At 40.8% G+C, this 20,130-nt stretch overlaps 1 protein-coding gene across 1 annotated transcript in view; it reads right to left on the reverse strand.

The window, feature by feature from the left end:
* Positions 1 to 2,324: 2,324 nt before the first annotated feature.
* snd1 (staphylococcal nuclease and tudor domain containing 1) overlaps positions 2,325 to 20,130 on the reverse strand; it is a 172,981-nt gene continuing 155,175 nt past the window's right edge. Inside the window, exons 22-24 of the mRNA XM_044185773.1 lie at positions 18,527 to 18,730; positions 5,484 to 5,528; positions 2,325 to 3,303 (exon numbers count right to left, since the gene is read on the reverse strand). Coding sequence (XP_044041708.1) covers positions 3,238 to 3,303; positions 5,484 to 5,528; positions 18,527 to 18,730 — 315 coding nt within the window. The 3' untranslated portion in view covers positions 2,325 to 3,237. The remainder of the gene's footprint in view (positions 3,304 to 5,483; positions 5,529 to 18,526; positions 18,731 to 20,130) is intronic.

Raw genomic sequence — 20,130 nt, forward strand, 5'->3', positions numbered from 1 at the left:
ACCCCCACCCCTCACCAAGTGCCTGCTCATGGTGGGATTTGTTGGTCTCTGTAAATAATATTATAAGAGTACGGGCTGGACCTGCTCTATGGGAAAAGTGCACTCTGATAACTTCTGTTACGAATTGGCGTTATATAAATAAAACTGAATAGAATTGAACTTATGATGCCGGTGGGGAATACCCCGAGGGCAAGTGCCAAGGGGAAGTCAACGAGGGCATGTTGAATGACTAATGAAACGCAGCCAGTGACACTAACTGTCAGACTGCTACTAGGGCTGTCACTTTTTCAAAAATTCAAATTAACACAATTCGTTCAAACTAATTCAAACCATATAGCGTATATATCATGCTATCTTATCAGCGCTGGCCTTTTTACAAGCTTCTGTCAAAGGTCCTGAGGAAGAGTGTGGGGAAAAGTAGACAGCCAGACGAGGTTGTACAGTTATGGTTGCTGCTCTCGTAGCAGTTTAGTCCTCAGATTTGTTGTTGTAGTGTACGGCAGCTGCTTTTTACAAAATCTTCGTTGGTAATTTTGCCACCTACGGTGTAGAACCCAAAATACTTCCACACACTATTTATCAGATACTTTGGTGTCTTGATTATCTGATCAGCACAGCTTTGCTCACTAGTGTCCTTCATTTTTATTTATTAGCTTAGTTTACTGATAGGGTCATGCAATAGGCCAAGCTGATAGTGAATTTTAAGAGCGCCATCTGCTGGATCACATGTCAAACCGCCCACTGCGCTGTTAACAACACACTGACTGCCTTTGGCTTTAGCTACAGTTTCCAGTGCAAATGTGTCTCTCTTCACAAGGTGAGATATTTCCCCAGAGAGCCCTTTCTTCCTTTTTTCCCTAAAATTACTTTGATATTATTTTTGACTGCAAAAGGGGCGTGATATCAGTTGGACTTTAAATGAAGAACTGTTATGAAAGCACTATTGTTTTGCAATGATGTGTGTCTTTATTGTGCTATATCAGCAGCTTATGTTTGTCCATATGGTACAGAATGGAGTGATTTGTTATGCCATGTGTATTTAAATTGTAAACCCTGTCTGGATTTTTTCATAATGGCACAAATGTAGTTGAAATGTAAAGCAGTGAATCCAGTCTAGTGTGTGAACTGTTTTTTTAGAGATTTATTTTTGGAGATAGTCACTGTGGATGCTTCACACACTGAGCTGTCATGCAACATACTTTTGAACTGATAGATGTCCACTGTGGTTTAAAACATCTGCTATACGTCTCCAATGTAAATGAAGCATCTGCCTCATCCATGTAAAAAATGTCTATGCTGTTGCAAATTCAACGTAAATGTAGGTGCATCATCAAGGTCACCTTGATGATGTAACAAACGTATGAATACTAGTATATAGCAGTGTTGTTATATTCTGTAATGGCTGTATCCTCTTTGGGTTCAGCCAAGCATATATGGTTTCATGAAGTGAGCTTTAAACCATATAAATGATGATATGAGGAGGCAACGATGTGGTTTATGTCAGATTTGGCAAATCACGGTTGCTCTATGCTCAACAGTCATTTAATGTGGAATGGAGCATTTATTTATATGGCAGGCAGTATTAATATAATATAATATAGTAGATGGCAGGTGGCTATGGCTGCAAAGATGGCTGAAGACTGACCCAGAAAACAAAACTAGTGCTACAGTATATTTAAATGCATGCCAGCTGTACAAAAATGGAAACTGAAAAATCACAAGAAATACCTTGCTACAATTTTAATGTAAAGCTACACTCAGCAAGTACATCCTCGCCAAAAGATTAAGCCCACTTTCAGCAAAGACGTCCAGCCAGTAAAACATATGTTGGGCATTTTAAATGAGTTTATACTGCGTAACAAGTTGGAGTTTATTTAAAACATCACCTATTGTTGATCCCATCGAAGTGTCATGTTTTATTTTGTTTCTTGGCATTGAGATCACAAACACATTTCAGACATGCACTCTTCAACCTTATGTAAATTCAGCAGTTGTCCTTCTGCACAACTTGCATAAACTAAGTGAAAATAGTCTATTTTACACTATTGTTTGGCAACAGTAGATAAATAACACTTATCTGCTAATTGCAAATTAATTGAAAAAACTTCTAGGCTTTTAGTCAAAGACCTTTGTCAGTGTGTTTTGTTTTACAGGTAACAAAACCTTTTATCTGCTTATGTGCTCTTTTATTTTGGTACAATGTTTTATTAAAATCAAACATTCAAATTAAAATTCTGTGTAGAAGTCATGTAGTCCTTAAAGGACTGTCTATAAAATTCAGAAACAATTCTTCAAATTTTCATGAAAAAATGTACACAAAACACTTTCACTTTGCTTATTTTTATTCAGCAGATTTTTAATAGAATGCAAAGGTCCATTATGTGGAAACAAATTCAAACACTGTTTCTGCTATGGCATACAGAGACAGAAAGAGAAGAGACTGCCCAAGACAGGATCATAACCATTATTAGAATGTAAACTTTACAGAAGGAGATAGAGAGACGATAAAATGCCACATGATGGCATCCATTTTTACTGGTCATAAAAGTGTGACATAGTGAATAAATGACAAAACACTCCCCACAAAAACATCTGCAAATGTCATCATCACACAGATATACATTGAAGACAAATATAAACTCATCCTTTTTTTTTTGTCTGTGTGGCTCCACCTACAGTCTCTAAAATAAATCCATTTACACTTTTCAACATATCCTCACATTTACATGAAATTTATTAGGGAAGCATTTGTTTGCAAAAATCAAGTGTCTCCCCCAAACACCCAGTCCCTTCGAAAGCAGGGAATGGGCTAGAGCATCAGAGAGCAAAGAGCATAATTGGCTGAAACACATACGCAAGTATTATTATCATTCACCCAGGAAGTCTGCTGAAAAGGTAACATGGCAAATAACACAGATTGGCAATAGTGCAGGCTGCTTGAGCTGGCAGTGGCCCATTAGGAAAATGAAGGATGAATGGAAAGTGATTCTTACATGATAATTTTTTTCTTTTAGCATTGCTAGCATGCTCTATTTGGAGCTACAGGGGCTAGCTGAAGAAAAAGGTATAAGCATAAGAGAAGTCAGGACCGGAGGGATGAAATGTCAAATAAAAAGGAAGCTTGTCGTTTAGTTTTTCGTCATTTATTTACTTTGTCTTCTGTCCAATGCATCATTGCTGTCCACGCTTGGAATGGTGTTGATTGGATGGTCGGTTTTGTGGTTTTCTTTCTCTTTTTTAACGTCTGTAACCAAACTCATCGGCATCATCTGCACGGAAGTCTCCGTAGCGCCAAATGTTGAGCTGATGGGAAGACAGAGACAGATTCTATTGACTATAATGAAACAAATAACCATAAAATGCTGTTATGTTCCCAATTGCTTTGAATGGGACTTCCATAACCTCTCTAGCACATTACATGTTAAATGGTCAAGAGAAAAAGAGTGGGAAAGAGACAGAAAGCCACCAATGTTGAGAGAGAGAACACAGCTTTTACAGGCCTGTGCAAAGGTGCCTGCATCATCATCATCATAATCACCATTTAATCCAACTCTTTGTGCTTGCCCATCCAAGCTGGAAGCCACAGTGTCTCAAATACCACCCAGTCTATTACTTCTCCAATTCCATTACATTCACATTCCTGCATTGGCTCGTACACCATCACATGTGTTTTCCAGCTAAATCCAGCCTTTTTTACAATGCGAGTGTGTGTGTATGTGTGTAGTTTGGAACAGCATCCAGTATGGTATGGTGGTCATTTAAATGTGATAGAAATTGTGCAGAGGGGTGTTTGTGTGTGCGAGGGTCTGTGTGGGATGTTTCTTTTTTGGCTCTCAGAAGCATGCACCCTCAGCTGTGAATGCTGTGATTCATAGTTAATTAGCGACTGTGCTAATTAGCACTAGTTATTAGGATGAATGAATGAATCAAGCCATTTGTACGTATTGCCATTTCACGTCTCACTCCGCTGCCTTTTTTCTCTTCCTCCCTGACACCCTGAAATCATGGTAGTAACTCCAATTGTGATTATAGTCAATTCCACCACTGACTGACTCATTGTCTGAGCATGCTGTATAACTACCGGGTACCAAAAAGAGCACAGGAGGAAGTGCTTCCTCTAGGATTTTGATACCATTGACATGAGTAAAAATAAAATAGGATTCAAGTGCCTATGCAGGCTTGGCAGGGTTAAGGCACCTCGGATATGTACAAACACTTTTCTGTCAAAGTCTAAAGATAAAAACCAAACGTGATCCAGCATTTGCCAACAGAGCTCTGACACTTTGGATTTTCAGTACCTGAGGAGCTCAGGCTATTAGACATCTATTATTATTTCTTAAAAAGGATAAGGCTGCTGATATTCTATATTGTATTATCTATTTTTGTCAAAATGTCCCATGAAATGACCAAAAACATCAAATCGATTAGTCCTTGTCTCAATAATTTCTGACTTCCCCAGCCTATGTGTGGCACTCAGCCACTGATGATGTACAACTTTAAAAGCAGGTCACAAACAGTTAAATTTAAATAGGCTACATAAATTCTTAAAACAGCCGGACACTGTAGTTTATAGCAAATGTTACTGAAACAGGAGTAAATAGAGCATTTGTCTGGGACTATTTTCAGCGGCGGATTTGATGCACTAGTGAGTATTTACGGCAGCAGGATTGACACACTTGGTGACATGTTAATTCAACATAATGAAGGAACATTTCACACAGTGTTTGTAATAGTTTTTGGACAACAATGGAGCTCTACTGAACAGAGAAATAAGCTATATCAGGCTTTGACTACACAGTCAATACGTCAATTCAAGATCAATTCATTATTGGTGTAGTTTTTTTCATGGGATCTGTTGACAAAAATATACAGAATATCACCAGACTTATCCTTTAAACACAGACTTGCTTTGAACATAAATTCTTTATGACCTCCATTATTATAACTATAAAGTTTTAAATTCATGATGCTCCTTTCCATTATTTTGCTGCCAGTTTCACCCTGACTGGCCAGACAGTTTACTGGGCTCAAAGTCATTTCTACTGGACAGTGTTGTGTCAAAGCTCTGTGACTTGATTCATCTCAACACGGGAGCCCATGTGTTATGTGCTTCCTTCTATTCGTTCTCCATTTTTTCTCTTCTCTCTTTCGGCCCCCACTGTACACTTTTGCACACATCCCCATCCCCACCCCCATTTTCACAGTATGGACTTGCACAGACTGTGGGCAGCAATCCATATGGGACAATGGTGACTGCCAATGTAATGTGTTGCATCTTGAGAGAGCGAGAGAGAGAAAGGCAGCAAAGAGAAAAGACACTGTCTCCCTTGTAGTCGGTGTAGAAAAGTAATTAGTGTTGTAATGTATTCTTGTTTTGGCAACATTAGATTTCTCACTGAGTGGCAGACAAACCACAATTATTAGGGGGAGGAGGCAACAGAGAAGCTGATGAAAAGACAGAGGGAAAGAATGAAATGACTTACCCTGGCACTCTTGGCAGATTCTTGACTGTTCAGGTACTCTGTCACCTAGGGCAGAAAGAGAGTCATTAGCATATCACATCACTGTGTAAAACGTAGGATTTTAAAGGATTAAGGTGAATCAATGCATCCTTTCAACCTCCTCTGCCCCTGGAGACATTTCCTTTACCTGCTTACATGGAAATTCACAAGTTTTTTTGCACAAAGTTCACATTTTTTTCAGAAGGGCACTTGCTCACCCTCCCAGCTTGGATGTAAGGAACACAGTGTTCTCTGAAGATCAGCAAGATCAAGATAACAGACACAGAGTGGTTATGTCACTGCAGGGGATGCGGAACGCAAAAACGTGAAGGAAGTTTACGGAGCGCAGGATGCCACATTATGGCTCACTGTTTGGGGTCATTGCTTTATCCACCGTGTGCAGGGCATCGCTTCGCGCTTCATGCTACAAGATACGAGGCTCATACTCCCATGAGCCTGCCAGCCTCAGGCCAACACCTCCCTGGTTTGTAGCAGCAATTTATAATCAAGTGCATTCACAGGATGTCTTAAGGGAGCTATTAGCTAAAAGGGGGTGAGCCCCAAGTTCTACCTGTATTTCATGTAGAAAAATCACAGCTCCATTGTACAGTAGTCAACAGGCATGTTAGTTTGTCAAAGAGATTCCATAGAATAGTGCAGTTATTCATAGTATTTCTGAGGTTTGCCAATACTATCCTTTATTTAAGCCAGACTATAACTTTTGAAAGAACAAATACACTATTCCTCTTACAACTGAAAAGTTGATTTCATAAACAATAAAATACACCCTTGCTCAATTCAATACACTCAGGACTTTTGCTGCTACAGCCTCATGTATAGGGCTGCAACTAACGATTAATCTACCGATTGCTTTCTCGATTAATCAATTGATAATACGCATAACGGCGACATACAGCAGGCTCCCTTCCTGTCAAGATGGTAAATGGACTGTACTTGTATAGTGCCCTTCTATTCTTCCGACTACTCAAAGCGCTTCACACACTACATCACATTCACCCCATTCACACACATTCATGCAGATGATAACTGCTCATCAGTCCAAAGACAGTAACTAATCAGTCACACACACACACACACCGAAGACACAGCCCTCGGGAGCAATTTGGGGGTCAAAGACACTTCGACATGTGGGCTGGGGGAAGCCAGGATCAAATCGCAGACCTTCCGATTGGTGGACGACCCACTCTACCACTAAGCCACAGCTGCCTGCATGGCAACAAAGCTAACAAATAAGGGGATTTTTTAATCTCGCATCATGTCTAACTGTAGTGGATAATAACATATTGGGTATGGAATTAATCTGTAGATGCTCCAGTTCAAGTTGAGACCAAATGTTTCTATGGATGTCAGTTTTTGAGCCATGACAAAGGCCAAAATGCAACAGACTAGGTAGGCCTTGTGGAAGTATAGCTCTGTAAGTGAGCTCTGTGTGAAATTTAGCATGTGGTAGACTTTAAAAAACCCCAACAATTTAAAGAAAGCAACTTGAAGTCACTTGAAAGAAGGAGACAGTAAAGAAGAGTCATTCTGTTCTTGTAATGGATTCAATTGTGCACCATGTTTTGTAGCTTATTATAGTAGCAGATGAGCTGGCTTTCACACTCCAACGCACACACACACACCAGAACAAGGATGCCAGATGTTAAACTGGTGTGTGGATTGGGCTCTGGAGTTTAATTGCTTAGCTAGCTCGTGCACATAGGTTGATTTGATAGCTACGCTGCACATGGCACCGCCAAGACAACAGACCTGCAGCTGGATGGTACAGCCACTCTGTCTAAGAGAGTGCATGTGTGAGTGTGTGGCTGGGGAAAGTGCAGTGGCTGCACAAGTCATCCATCAAAGCCAACTAAAGGAGAGATTTTTTGGAAGGCGTTGGGATATGGCATCTTGATCCCATCAGGCAGACGCCACCATATGGAAGACCCAGCTGACGATATTTCACGGACACAAAAGGCCAGTGATGCCATTTGGGCTTTGGAGGGGATCTATCAGTGCCTGTAGCAGTTTTAGCTGTCTTTCCTAGTGCTGCACTTGGAAAGCTAGTGGGAGACTAAATTGATGTGGAAGAGGGTTTCATATCTGCCAAAGTGGATCTAGCAATATTTGAACAGAAAAGAGAAAAATTACATTTGTGAGAAAAATGGCAACCTAGGAATATAAACCCCTGCTCAACTTTAAAGGACATATATTCAGTCTTCACTTTTGCCAAACTCTATACAGCTGAGAGTCTGCATCCAAGTGCAAAGTATTCTCTGAAAGATGCTAAGTCAAGAGCACTAAAGCACAATATGAACAGATGATATGCTGCCATATTGGAACTATCACGGTGAGCCTCTTTGTACTCTGGTAGGGAGGGTGCCTTTCCTGGCTCGCCCTCATCTTTTCACTGTTCTGCTCACTTCAGCTCAGTGTAACACAACACAATTCTGAACAGCTCCACGTATCCTGGTCCCGGATCCTCCTTTCACAACTTTTCTATTGGCTCCAGTAGAGAGGCATAATGGCTCATTTACGACACAAACAGAAGCAAAACTCGTCTGGAGACGACTTAAAGTGGCAAAGGAAAGGAATGTTTCTTGTCAAGTGCAACATTAAATACAGTGGGAGTATGGGAAGGATGATGGAGGGGAGGTACGATGAGGATTGTCAGAAAAAAGAAATTATGTTCCAGCAAAGGAGACAGCCCAACAAAGGAGAAGCTTAAAGCTCATTATGTGGAGGAGGAGGAGAATATGAAAAAGGGCATAATGAATGATGGGACAAAGAAAAGAAAAGGCTGTGTTTGAAGGGGGTTTGGGTGGCAGAAGGCAGCGGGTGACAGCGTGTTTGTCTGGATGACCCTACAGAGCTCCCATATGCTAGACAGATGCCATGTTTGGTGAGCAGTGGCCATGGACACTGGCAGTAGCAGAGAATATGCTGTTCAGCTAAGGAGGATACTGTGTGTATGTGGGAGTGTCCCAGAACGCATATGATTAATTCTTAGCATCCATTTAACTCTGCTCAGAAAGTTTAACTGATTACAGGAGTCAATTTATTATAATTTCACACCAAAAGTTCACATTTGAGTGAATTTATCACAGCATTCTGAGACTAGAAAACAACTATCTGATACTTTGTTCAGGAAAAAAAGATAATTTACAACTACTGTCTGAGTCCATTTTAATGTATGCAGGTAACTTTCTAGTCAGACTTGGTTGGAGACTTGGTGTTAGTGTGCTTTCGTAAGATGAATGACAGGTGGTGCAGGTCTGGTGTTTTGGCACAAGTCAGTGTGTCTGCCTGGCTGTGAATCTGTCTGCCTGAGTGTGAGAGAGAGAACGTGCATTTCCCCGCGCTGGCCGGCATGCCGTGCCCAGGTGGTGTTCTGGTAAGCATGGTGTGAAAGTGATGGATCTGAGCGAGAGCTAACATGGCAGCTTTCTGACAGGTTGTGTGCGACTGGTGCGTAGGTGAGCTGCCTCGTTCTGATTTCACAGCACGTGAAAATGCTAAGTGAAACCAGATTTTGGATGGAGTGCATATGAAAAGCAAGTGACTAATCAAAGTTTCAGCGCCGGGTGTACTCTCCTGGTGCTCGCTGCCGAGATGGGACGTCAGGCAACGTAAAAACCACTGGAGTGGAAAGGGAACAATGAGGCTTGTCCTCCATGCATGTTGAGCTTTTCTCATTAACAGCAATGACGATCAGACACACAGCCTCCCAGACACGAGCAGTCAAACTCCAACTCCCTTTTGTCATTGTTTCTGCATTGTTCTCGCTTTTTAATATATCGCACTCTCAATCCTCATTACATCTCGTTTCATTCTCCCTCCGTCTGCCATCTGTGTCTCCTCTTGACTCCACTGAAAGCAGAAAACTACATAAGACAGGTCGTCGTCAGAGCGTTTGCCGGAACATAGCGGCTTTTATGTCTGTAGCTCACTGTTTAAACTTGAGTGTACTTGGCTGAGCTGTGGATTGTAGTCCAAAGAGATGTCTCTCAATCAACAAGCCAGTGCGCATGAATACTGCATGGCAAGCAGAGAGGAGGCCAAGGCCAAAATTGAGGTCCCCATGGGTAGAGACTGCTTTTTGAGGGTTGAGACTTGGTTTTAGGATACAGGTTACAATTAGGTTAAGGTTAGGGTAAGGGTTAAGGATAAGCATTTAGTTGTGATGGTTAAGGTTAGGGACTAGGGAAAGCATTATGTCAATGACAGTCCCCCATGGGTATTGTGAAACAAATGTGTGTGTCTGTGTGTGTGAAAGAGAGAAACAATGGAATGTTTGAGTAAATGTAGGATGAAAAGATTGCCATTGGCTTTGCTAATTTTTACAGATTTATAACTTTACATATACATTTTACTTTACTCATTTAAAAATGTTAAAAAATCCAGGAATGAACCCAAAAGGGTGAACATTGAATTAAATAATAAACATTTGTGAAAATTAAAATTATTATTATTATCCATAGCTCATTTGCATGTGCTCCCCATTTTTCTCTTCACATTCTATTACTTGAAGCATTTTCTGAGCTGTCAATGATGCAAGAGAACCTTGTTTACTGTAAACTGCAGCAATAACGCTTCCTTTTTGCAGGCAGTGACTTTTGCATGCACATGGACACCAGTTTACACCAGTCTGCTGTTTCATAAAAAAATCTGTTTTAAAAAATCTGAAAAAGAGTCATGCATGTACATTGTGCATGTGCATGTGTCATTGTCCCTATCTGAGGTAAACTGGGATTACGCTATGTTGCACGCAGGTCCCCCCAGCATGGCTGTCGAAGGAAATCAGGCGCTTTGTCGGGAACGTGGCATGACAAGCCTACCAGCATGGGTTCATAGAGTTAAGGAGGACACACACATGTAAAAAACATGTGCAGGCACGCACGCACGCACACAACAAATGCAAAGACTAACAACAGCTATCACTGAGAACATTTTCCAGTGCTCTCCCAGGGGCACTGGAAAGAAAACAAGTCTTACGTAAACACTAATGTATCATAGAAATACATCACACACACACACACACACACACTTTTATAAAGGCTGCGTAAAGAGTTTGCTCTTCTTTTTCTCCAATAAATCACTTTTCTCTCTCCCGCGAGGTCACACAGCTCAAAATAATCTAAGTTTGAACAACGTGGTGCCTCCACTCCCTTCCTGACTGTCCTCTACTCACCCCCAGGGTGTGTGGTAGGGAGGATATAGTGTGTAACTGTGTGACTGTGTGTGTGTATATACATCCGCAGAAGATGGAATGGCATTTGGGAAGTCGCGCGTGTCAGCTAGGACATGTCAAAACGGCCCTCAGAGCAGTGGCAGCAGGGGAGGCAACTGCCTGTGCAAGTGAGTGTGTATGTGAGTGTGTGCAGTCAATAACAGGGGAGCAGAAAATGTCCATTAAAAGGCCCCATCTCTAACTCTACTTGTAAATTAGGTATTGAGCCATTGGTGGGGAGCGGTCATGCTGTCACATACCCATGAAGCTCAGTGTGTGTGTGTTTATGTGCCCTGTGGTGTTTTTTGGGGATGTAGAGCGGGGTTCTTGATGGGCTGTGACAGGCGTTGGAGTTGAACAGGGAGGGCAGCGACCTGAAAGTGAGTCAATTGGTGGTCCGGATAAGGCTAAAAGCCATATATAGATGACATGGTGGAGAATTTTTGGGTTGGGGTGGAGACAATGGGAACATAATCCACTGTGGCAGGATCCATGGGGTGCTTACTGGCTCTACTCGAACAAATAAACTCCAAACCCCTATTTTTGTTGTTCTTTTTAAAAATATTTCATTGTTGTTATTTTTTTTCACTATTATTTTTCTTGGGTGTGATCTCTCAGGTATTGTATTGGTGCATTTTTCTTGTTTTTCCCCCTCTACATTTCAAATAAAAAGTGTGTGTTGGAGCTCATGAGGGACCCCCGCACATGTACTATGTTCGTCCTCTCTGCTTGGGGGCAGCTCATAAGCGACAACAGCAGCGCTACTACATGAAACGTTGTTTGCCCACAAGGTCTCATTTTGTTACAGTGAACCTTCTGTACAGACACGTCAACATTCCCATGAGGCATTACATCAGTGTCCAAACCAGTGCAGAATGGCAGCAGCAGACTACATCACATGAGCCACCTTACTGTAGAGTATGCGTACCAAACAGCACAATTGCACTTTGATAAATGGAACAACCCATCCCTGGAGGCATCCTGTGTATGTGTGAGCCTCCTTCCTCATTTCCTGTATGGATTCCCGACATGCAGCTGTAGGTGTGACTACACTTCTAATCACGCCATTTCATCGTCATCTACAGTTTTATCCCTCATTAACACAATTACTGTGCAATGCAATTGCTGCGCTATCAACTTCACTGGGGACTTTAACTGGATGCTGTAAGAAAACTACACTACCCATGAGGCAGTTTATGTGAAAAGCCGCAATAAATAAAAAGTACCTGCATCTCATGTGAGTCACCACTTAAAGGCTGCCCTTCAGGCCCCTCAAAGCTATTTAAAAGCCCTCTGCTCAACATTCATACATGAAAAGCATGGCCTCAGTGTGAATACAGCAACAATACATGGCAAGAAGATAAAAGGAAAAAATACAACTACATTTCCCAGGGGACTGCTGGGTAATTAAAGATTCCAGGACTCTCATCTGCAGCTTTCACTCATAAGGAGCCACCTCACAGTTTTCCCCTATAGTCTGCCTTCTGCTAATACACCAACATTTTAATAAAGATCTTAGGCATGTCTTTACAAACATTTGTCTAAGGTAGTGAATGCTACTTCTATATTTTTATTTCTTCAGTACGGAACATAATGGAAACTAGGCCTGGGTCGATACAGCAGGCTTCCTCTGTGATGGTGATTGATAATAATTGCGCTGGTGAGGGAGTGACAAACACTTTTGTGTTTGTAATTGACTTGTAATTAGCAAACAGGAGATTATTAGCTTGTAACACTAATGCACTTTGGGGGCTAGCACCGGTGTCAGTTTGCTGAGGCGACTGGGCGAGACGCTTTGCACCCGGTGGCCTGCCAGAGTTTGAATCAGTCATGTTGTTGGCGGCTGCTGACAGAAAACACTGGTGAAAAGCAGCAGAGCACAAAAGATAGTGCTTCTAACCACACAGCCATCTTCCAATTGAGCCATCATGACAGACTCATTTCAGCTACATCTGAAACAAAAAAATATCACATCTGGGTGTGAGTTTCTGTGTGTTGTTCAAAGATAGCTGCTGCTGGCACTTATTACGTGTGTACCCAATCAGGTAGAAAGAAACATTTCTAGTGTATCTAGTTATCTGTTGAGCCCACTATCTTTTTCACTTTCTCTGTTAAATATTAGCCTACAGAAACACACACACACAGTTTGTGTGTTTCTACTGTATGCCTTCACTTAAAATTATAAAAGACAGGCATTACTATCAACCCAGTGTGGGTTCACAGGGCAGAATCGGCTGATGCAAGTAACTAATAATTGCAGATAACAGCATTTTAAATCACAACTCATTATGAAGCTGACACTAGGTCTGATCTGAGTGCCTGTCCACTTTAATTCCTGGGGATTATTGTTCATCATGACATAACACTGAAAGACAAAATGCAAATTAGCACACGCAGAAGCCAAACGAGCTGCCTCCCCATCGCTGTCTAAATGAAGTGCTCAAGCTCAGTTTGGATAAAATGAATAGCAAAGGTTAAAAAAGAATGCAGGGAGGGGAGCAAGGGTTTATGAGTATTTGAGTGTGAATCTCTGAGTGGAGAAAAAAGTAATAATGACAAGTACGGCGAAGTGAGGGAGTGATATGCAGAAGGCAGAGAAATGGAGGAGTAAGAGGAATGGCAAGTACAGGGGTGAGTAAACAAGAAAGAAGCGATGAAGAGGAGAGCACTGGAAAGATAAGAGGCGATAGGAAGGAGGAAAAATTGAGTGATGTTGTGGAACTGGGAAAAAGGTGGAGAAAAAAATGGAAGAAATCAGACTGAACAATGAGTGGAGAGAGGGGGGATGAAGGAGGAGAGAAGTGTTTTAGTGAGTGAGTGTGTGCCAGTGTGGCAACTTGCCATTCTAGCAGTGGATAGTTGATGGTGCCAGGACAGTTTAAGGATGGCTTAGTATATCTACTGTGCCTGAAGTGGAGAAGGCATGAAGTCAGTGTGTGAGTCTCAGGTCAGAGCAAGAGAGAAGAACTCTAAATGCGGTGTGTAAAAAATAGCTTTTTTGTACACACATAAGAACCCAATAGGAAGTTTGGCAAACATCCATCTCTTTTTGGTTTCCAAAATATATTTTAACTGTTTATAGCTGGAGTGATAATACTTAAATGTAACTATAAGTAAATTATAAGTTATACTTCAAGTTTTGATGAAGTTTCTGCTTCTCCTTGAGTTAGAGTTAATAGCAGTAGTTTCTTGTGCTTGCTGATGCCCTATTGATTAAACTCTACACTTACTTTTATTCTCGCCATTTGTGACGAAGAAAATCAATACCCTCTTATTCACGCTTTTGCTAGATTTTATACTGAAAGGAAGAAATTAAGATTTTCTCTCCTAACTCAAGAATAGCAGTTGCCAACAGGGGCAATCAAACCAAATGACATGGTTAACACTGTTCCAAATCTGGCAACTATAACAGTTGAGCTTTGCTAACAGCTCATTTATGATAATAACATGATGATAGCACGTATAGGGCTGCTACTAATGACCTATTTTACCTATTAATTGATTAATCTAAATGATTAATTTCTCTCCAAAAAATCTAATTGAGCATTTAATTTGAGTTCATTTTATTTTGACGAACTGTATGTCATTGTATAATGTAGCCCAAAACAAAATGAACAAACATGATAAAAGTGCAACATATTAAAGTGCAAAACTGTAGGTTTAAACTGGCAACCAACATGTTAAAAATAAACACACACACTGGCACCATCAAACAACATAAAATAAGATTCTAACCTAAACATTTTCACAAACACTTAATGTGAACTCAGAAGGAAAGGCAGAAGAAAAGTATTGTGAGAGAATGCAAAATATTGCGAGGTAACAAAACATATTGTGAGGGAATGCAGAAGTAGTTCTCAAAACGATCAGACCGGTCACACTGCTCCACAGTCAGCCTGAAATATCACTGAAACCAGTTCATGGACAAAACTATGATACTCTCCCAGTTGTGTCCTCGCTTGGTTTATTTCATGTACCCAGCTTAGACATCTGTGTCTGGCTTGCAGTCTATGCTGAAAAACAGCGATACCAAGAAGCGTCCTTTGGTTTGTTTGTTTGACAGACAGCTGTGGTAACCACGCAGCCACTGTGAAACAATCAGAAAATAATGTTTTGTTTATCTATATCGCTCGACACAGATAAATAAAATGTTTTGTTTTTTTTTAACAGTAAAAAAATATTTATGTCAACGTCATCGATTACGTCGACTACAGCCCTAAGCATGTACCTGACAATTTACAGTGTGCCTTAGGGAACGATAAAATAAAACACACCGTTACATGTTCATACACTGTTCTTTGTTACAGGTTGATTTCCACAGAAACCTCAAAGTTTTTTTCAAGCTCAGAGTGGTGACAAAGAGGAAGAGCAGACAGAGAAACAAAGAGATGGGTAATGCTGTAAGACAACAGAGATGTATTCTGGCCCATGATGCCCGAAATTCTGTAGCTGTACTGTATATAATGTAAAGTACATAATGTCTCTTCTGTTTACTATGCTGTGATGGTGATCAAACAATTATAATCTAAATATCCTCAAAAAGCCTCATAAACAACACATGTGCACATGATATGCCAGATGTATGACAGATTAAAGCTATGACATTAAATCTGCTTGATTGTCAGTGTAGATACACTATGTGCAAACTAAGCAGGTGTAATGGATATAAAACAGTATGATATAGATAGATAGATAGATGACTGTTTATCCTTTGCCATGATACTGTTGTATAGCTGCAACAATAGCCATCCATATGGTGTACATAGTGGGCATCAGTGAATGTAGGGTTTAAGGCAGAAATGCACTTGAAAAAAGAAATAAAACCCCAAATGGGTGAATATCCCTCTGCTCTCCCTTTCTTGGGTCAATGCCATCCTCAAAGACTGGTATTAACCTTCAGTGCACTTATGACTATTGATAGTCACTGAAGTGCCAGCGAACATTACAGCCCATCTGTTATGCAGTGCTTAGCACTAGAGTACAGATTACAATGACCATGTTCCAATCCCCTGGAATGGATAATGAATAAAGAATAGAGCTAAAATGGAGCAGATAGGAAGGACAAAAGTCACTTATAAGGAGGCTGATAGTGTGGATGAGTGAGAAGAGTAAAAAGGAGGAGAGAAAGAGCTCAGGGTGAGCCAGCTTGGATACTACACTATCAAAAGCTTGAGGGGAACTTTCGATAAAAGGGGGGAAGAAAAGGAGCATGAATCCAGAGGTCAACAAAAGGTTGTATCTTAGAATATGTTTTGACTCTACTGCCCCTGCAAGATAGGTTTTCTGTTGTCGCACCAGCTGCAGCGCTGCTCATGAATCTGAGCCAGACATGTGGCATGCAATCAAATTACTCTAGGTCAACTCTGGTAGATTACAAATAAAAGATAGTATACAGCAAATTAACAGATTAAAATTGTAAATGCCTTCATCCAAAGCAGCATACAAGTCCAAGAGTGCATATCAGGGATGGGTGAAACTTATTAAATAATCACAATAGTTTTGGTTTGTAAGGAAAAGACTCACTGTCCATTGTAGGGCTGCAATTCAATTAATCTTTTTATTGTTTTCTAAATTAACAGATAGTTTCGTCTATAAAATGTCTAAATAGTCCAAGTTGATGTCTTTAAATGTCTTGTTTTGTCTGACTAACAGTCCAAAGATATAAAATTTACTAGACAAAGAACGGTAGCAAATCCTCAAATTTGAAAAGCTGTAATGATGATGAATTTTAGCTTTAAAAATGACTGAGGCAATTAATCAATTGTCAACCTAGTGGCAAACAAATTTTCTGTCGATCAACTAATCGATAGAGTTAATAATTGACTAATCGTTTCAGCTCTAGTACATTAAGTTGAAAAAGTTTTATCATCGCTATTAAAGCCTTTAAGACAAGAAACATCACTTGTGATTTACAAAATCACATTAGATATTGAGTTTGACTATTACATCCCTCAGCTCTAATAATAGCTCTAAAACTTCTAGCTGGGCAATGCAACTACAGTATACAGCAGAACTGCAGTCTATAGAATCAGCCCACACTTTCTATGAATCAGAAGCAAATTTACTCAGTTTAGAGGTTTGAAAAGTGGCCTAATCACACTTCAGCTTGTTCGGCTTTGAGCTTGGAAGCAGACTTGATGGGTGGAATTACCAACAACAAATGCTGTAGAGCTTACTTTAACACTCACTTGTAAGCACATTGGCAACACTGCTGCTTGTTAAGCTTTCTCCAGATCAAAATATTCATCTGTAGCCAGCAAGGAAGAGGCAAATGCTGGAATACTAAAGAGAAACCATTTGATCCAACAAAACCTAAATCTGTGCAGTCTATAAGCCTATTAGTCGTACGGCTGGAAGGTTTTAATCACTGTCCTTTGTCTATGGGGTCCATTACCTAGACACTGCATTGTGGTCCCTGGCTACTCTTTGTAAGTCAGAGGTCAAAACACTGACTGCTTTATTGACTGACTATGAGGCGGGAAGTGCTTTTATCTGTGCTGTTTAGTATGTACAAAAATGAGTCTCCGTGTGAGTAAATAAATTATGTGAATGTCTTTATAAATGTGTTCTTCCCACCAGCTTCTAATTTATATGAATATACATTTTGATTATGTTTATGAACAATGACTCTTGTGGACATATTTCTCCATTCCTTTTTGCGTTCCAACTTTTAAATAAATAACAGAGTGACTAATATTGGGGTTGTGTGGAAGCAGTAATTGCAGCAGGAATAAATATCCTCCATTTTTCCCTTTATCTCTCATGTACAGAGTGGCTTTGAGTCTGCTGACCGAATTAGCATAATGAGAGGTAAGTAATTGAGCGACGCTTCATGGTTTGACAAAATGGCCACCATTTCAGGCAAATTGTAGAGGTGTGTAAGTGCATATTGTGTTGCTGTGGATTGACAAGTGAGGAGTCTCCTGTGCCACAGCGTTCACATTACAAAACCTACAGGCATTTAGTGTAATACTAGCTTTTCATTTGTCAAAAGAAATCTATACATGACAAACTCTGGGATGTAAACGAGTAGGTAGATGCCCGCTAGCATGGAAATGTGGTAATTATTGGACTGTCAGAAAGCCATAGGCGGCATATGGACCTTTTACCATTAAATAATACACAACGGGGCCATTTACCAATGAGAATGCTAAACATTTACTGTGTGCTTAAAGTGGCACCTGCTACCATTTGATCAACTGACACCATTGTCTACTTAGAACAGTGGCAGCACAAATATTGATCCATGCTGTGCATTTCACAGCACCATGAGCCACTGAATAACAAGAAGTAGGTAGAGAAAAATAAGTCATATTTTGGCAGATGCTGATTTACTGTTTGGCACATGCACAAACAACAGTCAGAGTAGGGCTGGGTGATCAATTGAAAATTTACCTAAACTGACATGACTCTCTAACTGACTTGTTCAATAAATTCATTCTTTCACACATACTGTCCCCTACCTTTAATTCACAATTAACATCTCACCCTAAGTACAAACAACAAATCACTGTCAGTCAGCATTGTTTTCTAAGTGAGGACTCACACCAAACAGAAAGTCGAGTCTGCATTGTACCACAGTTTTTGGTGATATAATTAACCACGACGGCCTAGTCTACAGCCCCAGTGATGTAATGTAACAACAACAACCAATATAGTCAGGGAGAGAAACAGCACAAGAGGCCTCAACCTCAAATTTAGTTTTAAGCCTTCCAAAGCTGAATTGAAGACTTGAAACCGCTTTATCGAACACTGCTCTCCCATCACCAACTGTATATTCCATCTCTCCACTTACCATCTTCTGCAGGTGCTTCTCCTTGCGGACGTCCACCATGACCAAGCCCTCCTTGACCAGGCCGAGGCCCACATCGTCTTTGGTGTCCCCAAACTGTATTGTGACAAGTGGGCAGGTAGCACCCGAATACTCCACATTCAACAGGCACTGGGTGTTCTGGATGTCTCGCACAATGCAGTCCACCACGTCCGCACGGGCATCCTCCTGAAGAAGTAGGGGGTTGATAAGGGATGGGATTAATAAGATAGAGGAGGTGAGAGAAGGAAAGGAAATGGGACAGTAGTGGATGGTTGGATCGAAGCAGGTAAAAAGAAGATTGAGGAGATAATGGAAGAGAAAGAGAAACAGAGGGAAAAAGGTGAATTAGTATCATTCACATCATTCACCAATTACATGATCACTCACACAGAAATCTGTCATATGGTGGGATTTGTTGGGTCTCTATAAATAATATTATAAAGAGTACGATCTAGACCAGCTCTATAGGAGAAGTGCAATGAGATAACTTCTGTTAAGAAATGGCGCTATATAAATAAAATAGAAAATGTTTATATAGCACAGCAATTTAACTATAGCTATTTAACCAGTTCAAGAGATTTTAGTTTGCCTGAACTACCTATTGGTCTGACTCTCACCCACCCTCCTCCTCCATCTCCATCTCCATCCTGTCCCTTTCTTCTCTTTCTTAGTTGGAGAAGGAGTAACCTCACTCTCTCTTATTCCTAACCTTCTCGAATGTGAAAGGCCAGCATTTGATTGAACACATGGTGGAGAAGGAGGTGGAACAGCTGCAATGCAATCTGACCTCATGTCCTCCAGCAGTCAGGGCGAAAACGAGAAAAACAAGGGAGCTGCATCTTCAGAGGCAGGAAGACACTTAAAAACAAAAATCAGTCCCTGGCCATCATCCATCCCTCCCCGGCCATCATCCATCCCTCCCCTACACCATCCATCTCTTCCCTTCTTTCTCACCCTGGTCTTGTCTCCATAGCAACCCCCTTCGAGCTAGCCGCCCTTGGGTATGTGCGCGTCTGGTGTATATGTGTGCGAGCGTGTGGGGGCAGGGAAGCTTGTTCAAGGCACAAAACTAAGGGCCGTTTTTTGTCCCCGCTCTCCCCCTGGTCAACTTGTCAGAGGCGCTGCAGGGGAGCTCAGGGCGAGACAGAGAAAGAGAGAGATAGGCAGAGGGAGAGTTAGTGTGTGACAGAGAGAGAGAGGAAGGGGGAAAGTGAGGGAGAGACAGCCGACACAGGAGGAGAGATAAGAAAGAAACGCAGAGTGTTACAGAACAAGAATACGTTGACACTTGTGAAGGGGGCAATACAAAATGAATGAGAGCCTTCTAGCGACCATCTCTTGTCTACCATATGTGCAGAACAGACCTGGTTCATTGTGTTAAGAACAGGTTAAAAAAACGTACATTTTACTTATTGTAAATCAATATAAATTGGATGTGCAGCTGGGTTTTGTTTGAGTTTTTCCAATGGAGCAATACAATAGCTCAGTTTCAGTGCTGATACAAAATAATTTTTTTGATCCCTTCTTTGTAAAATCTATATGTTTTTCTACAAAAACCTTTTTTTCTATTTAACAATATAAGCCAA

The sequence above is a fragment of the Siniperca chuatsi genome, linkage group LG23, assembly GCF_020085105.1.
Source record: "Siniperca chuatsi isolate FFG_IHB_CAS linkage group LG23, ASM2008510v1, whole genome shotgun sequence".
Taxonomy (NCBI): Eukaryota; Metazoa; Chordata; class Actinopteri; order Centrarchiformes; family Sinipercidae; genus Siniperca; species Siniperca chuatsi.